This window comes from Medicago truncatula, chromosome 3 (assembly GCF_003473485.1).
Source record: "Medicago truncatula cultivar Jemalong A17 chromosome 3, MtrunA17r5.0-ANR, whole genome shotgun sequence".
NCBI lineage: Eukaryota > Viridiplantae > Streptophyta > Magnoliopsida > Fabales > Fabaceae > Medicago > Medicago truncatula.
The window spans coordinates 42,181,542-42,195,166 of NC_053044.1; the positions used below are offsets into that span (position 1 = coordinate 42,181,542).

The 13,625-nt window shown below is 34.1% G+C and overlaps 1 protein-coding gene across 8 annotated transcripts; it reads right to left on the bottom strand.

The window, feature by feature from the left end:
- Window positions 1-395: 395 nt before the first annotated feature.
- On the bottom strand, window positions 396-6,740 carry LOC11441064 (cyclin-dependent kinase G-2). Of its 8 annotated transcripts, none has more exons than XR_003010143.2 (9): window positions 4,571-6,739; window positions 3,774-3,909; window positions 3,563-3,651; window positions 3,270-3,381; window positions 3,078-3,184; window positions 2,908-2,990; window positions 2,367-2,443; window positions 1,573-1,651; window positions 396-534 (listed from the first exon to the last, which is right to left on the bottom strand). XR_003010143.2 is itself a non-coding variant. In XM_024778339.2 (8 exons), the coding sequence occupies exons 1-7, from the start codon at window positions 6,313-6,315 to the stop codon at window positions 2,397-2,399; spliced, it is 2,319 nt and encodes a 772-aa protein (XP_024634107.1). In that variant the 5' UTR covers window positions 6,316-6,739; the 3' UTR covers window positions 396-1,651; window positions 2,367-2,396. The 8 variants fall into 8 exon arrangements, 3 of the variants coding, with proteins under 3 accessions (XP_024634107.1, XP_024634108.1, XP_024634109.1); XR_003010142.2 differs by having other exon boundaries at window positions 396-744; XR_003010146.2 differs by adding an exon at window positions 2,626-2,697 and having other exon boundaries at window positions 396-1,651; window positions 2,367-2,437.
- Window positions 6,741-13,625: the final 6,885 nt, after the last annotated feature.

A 13,625-nucleotide genomic window follows, 5' to 3' on the forward strand; every position in this document is an offset into this window, starting at 1 on the left:
GGCCAATGGGCCGTCCCATTTTCGACAGCTCTAGTTATAGAACCATCAGTCATTTTCCTCATTTGAATATTGTTATAGTACCGTGTGGCATTTGTGAAATTCTGATATCACGTGTAACAAATTACATTTACCCACTACTTGTTTTAAATACCAATATTGAGGTGTGTTTAGACCGCAACCCTAACCATTCGAGAAATGTAGTACCAAGACAATTAGACATGGCCAGGCATTAAAATCTTCAATCATAGTAGATATGTTCTCTTGGTGAACTTTAACTACTAAATTAAGTAATCCTCGTGCTACAGTCAAGAAAAATCGCATAAAACATTCACAATTGCTGCAAATGTCACACGGTAACATAGCAAAAATGGGTGATTTCGAGGGATGCATCAAAATGTATAAATTTTATGAATTGCTCGATGCTTTAAACCTCATTGCAAGCCAAGCCCATCTCCCGGCCATACAAACATACAGTTATTAGCAATCCCACGGAAGTTGTCAAAATTCTTCAATCATAAAGCTAGCAAGCATCAACTTGATCCCAATTTTAAGTTGACGAGAACCATGTCCATCATAGCAAGATGGAAAACAGATAAATAGAAACAAATATCATTCTACCATATGATCCAATCACAAACATATTGTACCGGAAAAAAATGCCAAACATAAGATCTATTGTGCCCCAAATAAAATGTCTAAAAGCCTACCATCAGAAAAATAATGCACTGGAGCTGCTGTAGATGCCTGCCCCTCCAATCAGCAACATGAAGTGGTAAAAATAAGAAAAATAATACAGTAACCATTTAATAATTTTCAAAAGGTCTGATCCTTCAAGGACAAACTCTTAACAGCTTCTCACTACTGTCATCCAAATAATTCCACTTAATTTGCCTACCATTAATCTCACTATTGTCATCCAAATAATTCCACTTAATTTGACTACCATTAATTTTTTATGATTTAATAAAATAAGATCCAGTTCAAGACTCCATATTCCAAAACTAACCAAAAACGATGTTTACAACATTTTAGACTAATAAGTAATAAGCACTTTTGAACTTTATTTGCCATGATGAAATTTTCAATATCTGGCTAAACTACTCACCTAAGTTGTAGTTACAACGTGATGATGCACGTTTGTCGGTGCCTAACCCCAAAAACTGGGTTACAGTAGTTGGAGCCAGAAGAAGGGGAAAAAAAAAAAAAAGTTTCAATGGTTAATTAAATCCAGACCGAGGTCAAATTTTTCTACTTGCCCAGTCAAAACTTGACAACCATTATCCTGGGCAATCCATTTTAGTGAAGAGGAGAGTTCTTCCATGAGTTACAACTGAATCATTTAATTGACTTTCAATTTAACAAGCCATTTAAAGTTATAAAGAAACAATAAAACTGAAATGTTGTAATCCACCAAACATCACTAAAACATCATTCCAAGAAATAAGAATAAACTATACAATGAATCACTAGAAGAAGCACAACGGAGATAAATAAATGGTTCAGATCTTAGAATATCGGGTAGTTGTTAGAACTGCAGAGATGTATTATGACAAACTAAGGTTTGGATGGTACCTCTAGAGAGCCTGATGGAACAAAGTTCCATATATTCCCAGGGTATACAGGTAACATCCTCAACCTGCTAGCTTTGATACTGCAGTGACATCCACACACAAATGTCATGAAAGAATATTCAAACTTGTGAAAATTTAAATCCTTATATATGAAAATATACCAAAATAATATATTTTATTTAATGAGGAAGGAGATAACAAAACAAAGGAAAATCACATTCACATTTCATTTGATTTGATGCTTTAGTCCTCATAAATTAAAGCTACAGCCAAAAAAGCCAACTTGTAAACAATGAAATGCGGAACAATTCCTATTCAATTGTAATAAATTTTTACGCCAAAAGAATAAATGAAATTCTTCCAAATTCATCCACTTTGCTCACTAAAATTTGAGAAACTTCAAAATTAAAAGACAGCAAAATAAATAAATTACTAATAAAGTTCCTTTCTAAGCAAGATATTTCCTTGAAACTATAGTCATTTGTACTTAACATTGAAGTTTCAGCAATTGAAATCCAAAACAAGCAACAGTTGGTTCTAAAGATGTTGACGTCTAAAATATATAACCCATAGTCATGACATTAACAAAAATCAAATTGAAAAGTATGACACACTAAGAATTTGTGGAAGTAGCAGCACACGCGCAAAAACACAAATATCAAATATAAGACAATTATTCTGGTGTGCATCTTCTAGTTGCAACAGAGATAAACACTAAGGCATCATTTATCAAGTCAAACTGACAAAGTTCAATTCTCATTCCTTGATATCTAAGATACATAAGGAGTTCATTACCTTTGATGTGAAAAATCAGTGTCATTTTCTTCAACAAAATGGACAGAATGCACTCTTCCACTTCACACGAACTTGCTCTTGCAAACAGAATATGAACATTAAAAAATAACCAAAGAACTAACTGATAGATGCAAAAGAATCCATACTGCTTGAACTCAACCAGATTTAAATTGTTTACAGTAGGCCAATGAAAATATGTTACATACAAGTTTCGGCATACATGAACTATTCCTATTTTAAGAAGGCAATTCTGCCACACCTTATGCTGCCAGCTGTGTCCCGTGGACATTTCTATACGGCGATCAACAATGAAGGTTAACCTGAAATAAATCTGTCTCCCAGAATGTAAAGAATACATATCTCAACCCGAACTAAAAACAGGTGCCTGATAAAAAACAGCACAGGCTATCAACTAACAATGTTTGGAACATCCATTCGGTGCATACTCACACCTCAAGCATGCAAACATTCAACAGCGAGTTAAAATGACACTATCAAGACCAAAACTTTAGATAGCATCACTGTTAACCAAAAACACTACCAGTTCCTGATTCCCTCTGCTGCAACTCCTTGTGGTGCTTCCTCTCTAACGGATGTGGACTCTTCATTATTCTTTGCATTCTCCTAATGCAATTGAAAAGCATATATAAGAATCAAACAAGCAAGTAAAATAGTAAAGGCATTTGCCAAAGTAATATCTTGTTAAGTCACCTTTCTTTATCATGTTGAGCAGGAAATGTAGGCATGAATTCTTTAGATTTAGGAAGGGGAACTTCACGAAACCACGCATGGTTGAGAGCATCTTCAGCAGTGATCCTCTTTGAACAAAATAACAACGGCATGTATTCTTAATAAGCACTAAAACAAATGTGTAATTACAAAATCAAAGCAGCAGAGATGTACCTTTTCAGGGTCATAAGTGAGAAGCTTGCTCAACAAATCAAATCCAGAATCAGAAAGAACGGGGGATCCGGTGAAAGATGTTGCAGGAAACTTTTTACGCAGGAGATTATACCTGAAAGGAACATTCCTGTGGTTAATACACAATAGAAAAGTCTTGTAAACATAAGTCACCAGGGGAGGCCAGATAGCCAGACCAGAACCACACAGAGTTGAAGCCTGGAAACAGTGGCAAAATGTAAGAACAGAGGAACCAAAAATCAATGTCTTGCATAAGAGAAATCACAATTACTTACTGCTGCTTGACATAATTGACCTTGACTAGAGGTAATTTTGAGAAGCCGGGCCAAATTGTTTCATTTGGGGTGCCGAGAATTCTGAAAATCTGCATGTATATAAAATAATAATTGTTAACGAGCCTAAGCCAAGTTTGGCACCAAAAGTTGAAAGGCCAGAGTGGTGAGAGTGAGTCCTTAACAGCTGCAAGACTGAGCATTTAAAATATACCTTGTTAAGTTGATCAAATTCATTCCTCCCATTAAATAACGGTTCCTTGGACAGAAGTTCAGCCATTATACAACCCAGGGACCACATGTCAATGGCTGTTGAATACTCCTTTGTCCCCAAAAGAAGTTCAGGAGCCCTAAGAAACAACCATGAATCAGATGATTTCTTCACTTGCAAGAGAATGCAATCAGTGACATGATAAAATGCACGGTAAACTAAGGTCAAATGTCACTAATAAAGGCATTACTGCAATAACAGACTTTCGATGTATTTATCATTAAAATATAACAATTGCAATATTACACAGCCTTTTTTTAACTAGTTTTAAAAAGGATGGAAAAGTATACTCGTGACGGTGAAAGGAAAGAAGTATGTTTATTTGCCTTAATAAAGATGGGGTCTCAAAAAAACGAGGCTAGGTCATTAAGTTACAGCAAGCTTGCAATACTGCTCCAAAAATATTCTAGTAGAATAATAGCAAAGAAATGTTTAAAAAAACATGGAAAGTGTACATGGGATGATGAAAGGAAAGAAGTCTGTTTATTTGCCTTAAAAAAGACGGGATCACCAAAAAAATGAGATTGGGTCACTTGCAGCAAGCTTGCAATACTACTACAAAAATAATCTTGTATAATAATAGCATATTAAGATCTAGTTCTATAGCACTGCATGACTGCGTGATGACAACATAGTTTTCAAATTCGCAACAACAGATATAGCCAAGAATATAATCCAAATTTAAACAATGGTGTTAATAAACAGAAACAAGTGGCTTATTTAACTTAAACATCACTCACCTGTACCAAAGAGTAACTACCAATGATGTATACGGTTTCAATGGACTCCCATACTGACGAGCTAATCCGAAATCGCAGATTTTTAACTCACCCCTATTATTCAGAAGCAGGTTTGAAGTCTTCAAATCCCTATGAATCACCCAGTTGTCATGCAGATACTTCACACCTTCTAACAGCTGGAGCATTAAGCATTTTACTTCACTCTGGCTAAATGGCTGTTTTATTGCCTCCATTAGTCCTTTAAGATCGTGTTCCATGTATTCCATAACCATAAAAATACTATCAAGGCTACTACCTACCACTACTTCCTTAACGTCAACTATGAATGGATGGTGAAAGGAAAGAAGTATGTTGATTTCCCTCAGAGAAGTCAGTGGAAACCCTTCTTTTTCCTTCTCCATCTTCACCTTTTTCAGTGCCACTATTTCGCCAGTCTTCTTGTCTTTGGCCCTGTATACAACACCATATGTTCCTTCATTAATCTTGTTCAGTCTCTCAAACTCATCAACACTTCTACAACCATGAAGCATGTTAACAACTCTGTGTGGTGGAGTCGGAGGTTCCATACTTTCCCTGCAATCATCTTCACTTTCAGAATCAGTATTTGAGTGACTGCCACTTGTGTCACTTTTGCAAATTCCACCATCAATCTCCATGTTGTTATTCCTCTCTCCCTCCATACCAGAATGATCATCTTCACCGGAGTATCTCCCAGTGCTATCTCTTTCTTCCGATTCAGATGATTTGGCTCTAGCCCTATCAAAACCTTTGATTTTATCATCGGGTCTCAACATCTTGTTTCTTACTCTCGTACCTGATTCAGGAGATAACCTCCTCCTTTTAAGGAATTCCTTCTCATCAATGATTTCACCTTCATCATTAGGAGAGTCGTCTCCGGATGCCCATCTTGAAGATGATATATTACGAGTAGGCACATAATCTTCAACTTTTGGTTGCTCAGCTACCTGCCCATTAACCAACCCCTGCTCTGACAACATTGAATGCAAACCTATAGGAGACTCGGCATCTAGAACTGACTCAGACACCATAGAAGGATCCATTGCTGTCGGCAACTCGGGATTCTCAAGATAATGAACTTCAACTCCATTGTAATTAACATTAGGCGACTCACGAAATGCTATTGGTAATGGAGGTGGTGGAGGAAGAGCGGCCACTGTTGTGACAACCTTCAGATTGGATAAATTATTCACTTTGCTCTCCTCTTGATCCCATACTATAGGCGAAAATTTTCTTTTCCTCTCTAATGGTGCCTGACTCTCGTTTTCTTTGCCCGTGGCAACCCCATGGCGTTTCAACACTGATTCCGATTCAACACCATAATCAAACTCTTTCCCCATCACAACCTCATGGCGTTTCACCAATGACTCTAATTCAACACCATCATCCGACCCACTCTCACTAGAAAGCTCGCCCGGCTCTCTATCCATAATCTTAACAGAAAACTCACATCTTCTTGAACCAGGCACGCCACTACGACCACCACTGCTACCAGAGTCACTCCTACTCGAAGATGACCGGTAACTTCCATTCAAAACTTCTTTCTGACTCTCCCTAATATCTTTCTGTCTCTGAATAATCCTATCCCTTGTATCCCTACTTCGACCCTTACCATTTCTAATATCATGATACACATTATTATTAAAACCACGCCTTGAAATACTGAAATCAGAATCACTGTTCCTGAATTCATGATCACGGTTATCTCCATGTCCACCTGTCGTCATAAATATGTCTGAAATGCTAAATTACAATGGAAAACCCTAATCTCAATTGCGATTAAGGAATAATTCCGTTTCTAGAACCCTAAATTCCACAAAACAATGAATTGTACTGAATTTTGCGATTGAAGAACAAAAAAGTGCATGAATCAAGTAAAACCCTACCTATGAATGCAATTCGAGCTAAAACAGAAAAGGAATGAAAATCTAAAATTGGCGGGATGAAAATTGAAACCCTGGAAATTTAGAGGAGAGTGTGAAATACGTGAACCGTTGGAATTGGGATTGGGCGAGGAATCACGATGTTGAAGCAGAGCGGGGAAAATTTGATGACAATAAAGATTAGCGTCCAACGATTATCGAGTTAGTGAGAAATATCGACTCTCGTCCAACTCAGTGTAAAAAATAATTGAGTAAACTTCACTCTATAAGTAGATCACAGAGTTGTTTTGTACAAAAAAAAAAAAAAAAAAAAGATCACAAAGTTGTTTTTATTTTTTTGTTTTAAAGGACATATTTATACAAGGCTTAGATAGTTAAATTGTGTCGTGTGTTTTTTGTTTTCTATGTGTATTTTTTTTTTCTTTCTAAAACCCAAACTTGTAAGATGCAATTGTTTTGATTTTAGTCTCTACGTATACAAAAATGTATACGTAGCAAACAGAGGATGATGTGGCAGGCGACACTGATTGAATTACACACGGACAAATACCAAAACTTTGTTATGTATTTTGTTGTCTTTTGTTGTTGGTATTGATATTTCATTTAAAATTGCTTTTGTTGTTTGCATGATTTGGGAGTCTATATGTAAATAATGTAGGTGCCATTTAATTTGGGAATGGCTAGTTTTTTCTCATCAAAGGAAAGTTAGTTTTTGGCCATTAGATTAAATAGGGAACACAATTTTACCATGGTCTCTCAACACTAAATATTTTCCACCACATCTTCCACCACGACTCTTCTCCCCCACCTTTGTTGGACCGTAACACATAATGTGATATCTCACAACTCCATCTTTTCTTTAATTCAACACTTATACAGTACAAATAGACTTATGTGTTTTCTCTATCAATATTAAAATAATCATCTTTTATTTAATTCTTCATCTTTATACTCACAAAATTCATAACCTTTTGATTTTCTAATCTCTCTATCAATAACTAATCTGTACATAAGAGAGAAAATCAACCCACTTATACCAAAGAATACGTCTTTTTATCAAACTAAAACATACCCACAACTACAAAACATAAAAAACAATTTTCCATTATTGTTCATCTTCACCAAATTGAACTATCCAGAGCGAACGTTATCTTCACAAACAAATAAACCAGCCATGAAAGTTAATTCTAGAAAATCCAGAGTATATGATTGTTCGTCTTTTCCATTATTATTTTCATCTTCACCAAATTAATTACAAATTCAGAAAATTAGGAATGAAAAACCCATAAAATAAAAATAAGAAATTAAAAAAAAATCCAAAACCATATCAATTTTTGATCAAATTAATCAAATCATCACAAAATATAGAGAAAGTGAACGAGATTTAGATGTTAAACATGGTGATGGTGGTGGTTATGATGGTTCTATTCAGAGAGAGAAGGGGGAGGAGGTAGAGAGAGAAAGTGAGAAATTGGATGATTGTGTGGTTGAAGAAAAAGGGAGAAAAATCTAGTATTGAGGGAGCATGATAAGAGTATGTTCTCCATTTGATCTAAAGGTTAAAACTTACTTTTCCATTGAGGGAAAAAAGTCTTCTTTCCCAGATTAAATGGCACCAATTGTAACACTCCGTTACCCAAAAGTAATTAAATAACAATTATACATCAGAGTTAAGCACCAAACGGGCATGCTACATCGCAAATTCAGAATTCCTTAAATAGAAAATAAAACTATTTAACTCAACATCGTTCATAACTTCAAAAATCATGCAGCGGAAAGTTTGCATTTAATTAACAACAACGGTTTAAGTCTCCAACAACATCCTGGCATTAAGCCTAATCATCAATAAGTCAACCAACAAGGGCCACATCAACAAGTTCCAAAATTTGATACATGGAAAGGAAAAACAACAATAATATAAATAATAATTCCCTTCCCACGTATCAGAGCCCTAGACACGACATTGAGCCACCACCAACTACTCAGGATCACCTGCAAGTTACCCATAGGAATGACAACATTTTCAAGCAGAAGGGGTGAGATTCACAACAATAAATATAGATATTAAATCTTCAATTGTATCTAACACCCTATAACATCAAATACATCATCTTGCAAATATACATAATTAATTCACAAGCAACAACAACATCATCAGAATCCACTCATCAAGTATGTATACAATGTACATATTTACCAACAACATCATCATCATCATCAATATAACAATTACAATCAACAACTAAGACTCATGCAAATGACATGACAACACTGCTAAGACAACACCTTAGACTCCTCAAATATGCAAATTTGCATGTGGTACCAAACAGGACCGAAGCCCTCACCGCTTTTGAATGGTTAAAGCATTCATCAAGACCGAAGCCCTCACCGCTGTTAAGCAACTAGTGCTCCAGGACATGAGTCCTCTCCGCTGTTTTATGCATATGCAATGGACCTACTTGTGTATATCTACGTACAACTGACCATGCAATGCAAACTCCATGTGACTCCACTTAAACAACATGTATGATTAGTAGCTAAAACATACATTTCAGTCCTCAACAACAAACGACAACCCATAGAGATTCAACCATCCATAAATATGCACAATTAATATAACTACGCATAAACAACAACACTCAATCACTACAATTAATGCAAGCAAAACAGCACTCAAAACTGCACAGCTCGCTACAGCGAGTTCACAAAAACACTTACTTGCCATGGCGAGTTCAAGGCGAACTCGAGGCGAGTGAAAATTAGATGCTCTCGGGAAAAATGATATTTTCTCACTCAAATCCCAATTCTAAGTTCCCTATTCATCTTTTTAACCTAAAACTTGTTCCAGTCATCATTAATATCATCTAGGTACCTTAAACCATCCCCAAAACATCTTATAACAACTTTTGAAAAATCAAGTTTTGAACTGGCTTGCTCGCCACGGCGAGTTGATCTGCTCGCGAGGCGAGCTATGAAGTTGCTCACTCGCCATGGCGAGCACAGCTACTCGTGAGGCGAGCGATGAACTTCTGTACGGGCAGAAAACTGGTTTTTCCCAAAAATCCCATTTTTCGTCCAATCACTCCCCAAATCAGTTTACAGATATAAATTAACTTTCTGTATGCACTTAGAACCTATTTCCAGCATCAAATTCACACTCCCAACTCCCAAAATCATCATTCCAACATAAAACCCAAAATCCCCAATTTCCACCAAAACCTGTTAAACTCAAAATCAGAAATCAATAAATACACTATTGAAGTAAACCTCATCCTTACCTTAAATTTGCAGAAGAAATGTGCAGCAAAATCACTCTTGGCTCTAACTTGGTCTTCTCTCCTTTTTCTCCCAACTTGTCAGTTTTACGTACAAAGCTTTCTAACCTCTCTTTTCCTAACTTCCCATTAGTTGTAACTCCCTTCTATTTTCATTTAACTCCCTTTAATTATATTAAATATTAAATAACCCCCCAAACTCCAAAATAATTATTATTTCACACTTAATCTAATTATTATTAAATTAACCATATAATAAAATAATACACCACATAAATCACCAAACATCATATATAAATATATATATATATATATACTCCACATAAATCAAAATAATTAAATATAACAACTAGGGCGTTACACCAATAATGTAATGCAAGACAAGATTAATTTGTTGTGTCCACTAATTTGTATAAATGTGTTTCGTGTTCTTGTAAGGGCATCTAAATTTGTGTGTGGTTATCCATATTTATGTTTCTTGTTCTCTAGCTCCAAAAGATGGTCGGTACAAGACCGACGGATATTGTAAGTCTAATTTTTTGTGAAGTTGTGTGACTAATAGGCTGTTTGGAACAGCATTTAAATGCCATTTCTCGCGGGCCGAGGCAACGTTGAAGTGAAAATATAGAAGTTACAAAAGACAGTTTCACACATAACGTGGTTTTCTTTGCTTTTTACCGCTTCAACAAACACACCATAAAATGAAAATGAAGGAAGAAGGACATGAAGAGGATGGAAGAATAACCGTTTTTAAATTTGAATTTTTTGTCTTCTCATTTTTTTTATCCCTCTATGGATTTTGTTTTTTGGTTTTAGTTCTTCTAACTTTGTGACTCATTGTTCACTTTGTCAAATCAGTGTCGTCAGACACTGCCACGTCATCCTCTGTTTGCATGTATATGTTTTTGTAACGGATGATGACAGTAGGAACTAAAATCAAAATGTTTGCATCTTACAAGGTTTGTATTAGAACAACAAAAAAATACAATGACAAAAAATAAAAAACACGCAAACTTGCAGCGACAATTTAACTATTCAAGCCTTTATTAACTACAGTATTTTTTTATGTTGTTGTTTCAAAGAAAACTGATTTGGTTGGTAAGGAGTTGATTTACCGATAAAGTTATGGGTTAAACTCAAGTTGAACTCTTGCAGCCTACATGAAACTTTCGATAGACGATTCATAAGTATCTCTTCTATCAACACGAGGCTTTTAACATAACATCTCTACGTTTTTTTTAACACTCGTTCAACCTTTAGGTCTTCTCTAACCCTCACGAGCCTTGAAATTCAACTCACCTAATTTTCCTTTATCAAAAATTTATTTGTTAAAAACCCATATATGACATAAATAATAAAATAAAGATGGTTACTCATATTTATAACTCGTATATTTTTTTGTCAAGTAGTCTAGTGGCTAGATTCACACACATTTTGTGTGGAGAAGTGGGGAATTCGGGGTTCGAATCCCGACCCCTGCACAAATTATCCCTGGTAACCACCAACTAAGCTACATTTACGGGACTTATAACTCGTGATTTATTAAATGAAATATTAATATCAATGTTCAACTTTGTGGTCTTCTCTAACCTTACGAGCCTTGAAATTCAACTCGCCTAATTTTCTTTTATCAAAAAACTATTTGTTAAAAACCCATTTATCACACAAATAATAAAATAAAGATGGTTACTCGTATTTATAACTCGTGATTTATTAAACGAATTATTAATATCAATTTAAAGCATAAAATAAAATAAATAAAGCTTAGTTGTCAAAATTTATACAATGATCAAGAATATGTCTGTAGTTAGATTAAAAAGAACGAGCACATGAAAATATTTATTTTCTTATAAATACATGGCTTATATTTGTAGTTTTGGTTCCTATATTTTACCATTTTGCAAAATTGGCACCCTATTTATAAGTCTGGTAGTTTTAGTACCTCCATCATATTTCTAAACTGAAAATTTATGATTTAATATGTTTTTAATGATGTGGTATATGATTTGATGTTGAAAAAAGTTCATAACAATTAAATTGTAAGATAATTAAATTAAAACATCGTTTAAAAAACAGGGGAACAAAACTGCAATTAGACTTATATATATATATATATATATATATATATATATATATATATATATATATATATAGAGAGAGAGAGAGAGAGAGAGGAGATAGACGTGTGTGTATTTTTTTTATTTTTGTTACATGTGTGTGTGAGAGATTGATTAAAATAAATAATTTAATCATATAGTTATGTAAAATTTTCTCTATTAACGTAGTATGCAAAAGATGAATTATCTAAGAAATTTAACAAAAGTTATGTTGAGTTAAATATAATTTAATGAAGGAGAAAATCGAGAAACAAATAAACAGATGGAATTAAAATAAAGGATTGCATTTAAAAAAACATAAAATCTGTAAATAAAAAAATATCAAATGATTCTATGTAATCAATTTTAATCAAAGTAATAATAATAGTTACAATAGCAGCAATCAGAGTGAACGCAAAAATTATTCACATATATCCGCGGATAAAAGCCACTATGGGCACGAAGATGAAAGCTTAATGGGCGCATGCATATAAAATAAATTGATCCTTTAAGTACTAAAAATTAATGAACATGTGTGTGGAAGTAATGATATTCGTACTCAAAATTTATAACGATGCTTTAAATTTGTATTTTGATGAGATATTTATACTGAATAAAAATTGATTTTTTTTAATTAAATCAACAGTTAATGTGTTAGTAGTGCATGTTCATGATACATGAAATACAAAATTAAACAATAATTTGAAACAAATTAACATAAAAAGTTAAAGTTATTAAATCATGTTATTTTATAATTAAAAATTTAAATCTAATTATGGTGCTAGAAGACAATGAAGTGATAACTAACTAAAGATTGTTTAAAAATTACAATAGACCATCATCAATGTTATCAACCCAAATGAAATTATCTAAATGTTGGGGTTAAATTTAAGTTTGAGATTGGAGCTTCCAGCAATGATTGTTTGAGGTAGTTGAGTATAAGGGGGGTTAATTTTGGGAGGAGACGAGTTACACACATTTTTTATTCTTGGAGCAAGATTGATGGCGTGCACATATGAAACATTATTGCAAATGGGTCCGTAGGAGATCCAGTGACCAGACCATAACAGAGTGAATAATTACTAAAGTTTGTTCTCCAAGTGAAACCATCTTTTGAGGAATTTTTTTGGCTTTAATGATGATATGGATAATAAATTGTGATTCTAAGAGTTTGGCCGAGTTTGTACCTTCTCCGTGATGAAATTAAAGTCATTTTTTTGAAACGGAGGGCGTATGTATCATGATAGGTTAAAATAATGAAATCTAGTTTAAAAAAGAATGATTTGTTATGATGGGTAAGTTTTTTATCCGTCATCTTTATTAAGTGTGCTACATGAACAAACACAGCATATTAAATATACTTAAGAGACATTTAAAGTCAATTTTAATTTTAGGAATTGTCTTTTACAACTCGGAAAGAGCTGAAAATTGCTAAATTGATGTAAAGAGATGATTAACTTTATAAATTATAAAGTGATAAAACAACTTATTACATGTAAAGGGAGAGGTGGAGGAATATGGCTAAGATTGTAAAGTTTGTTTACGTAACAATTATTTTTCTTTACATGTTCCATGTTTCAACGAACATCGAAGGTAAACCATTGTTTTATCATTTTCAAATTTCCTTCATTACTGTGTAAACATCACTCCATCCCATTTTGGTAATTTTTTTTCTTCGTTACAGCGGATAATTATAAATGTCAAACAAATTATGATTGTTTAAGAATGTGGTGCCCAATTGGTATTTCACCGAGGTGTATAAAGCATCGATGTAAGTGTATTG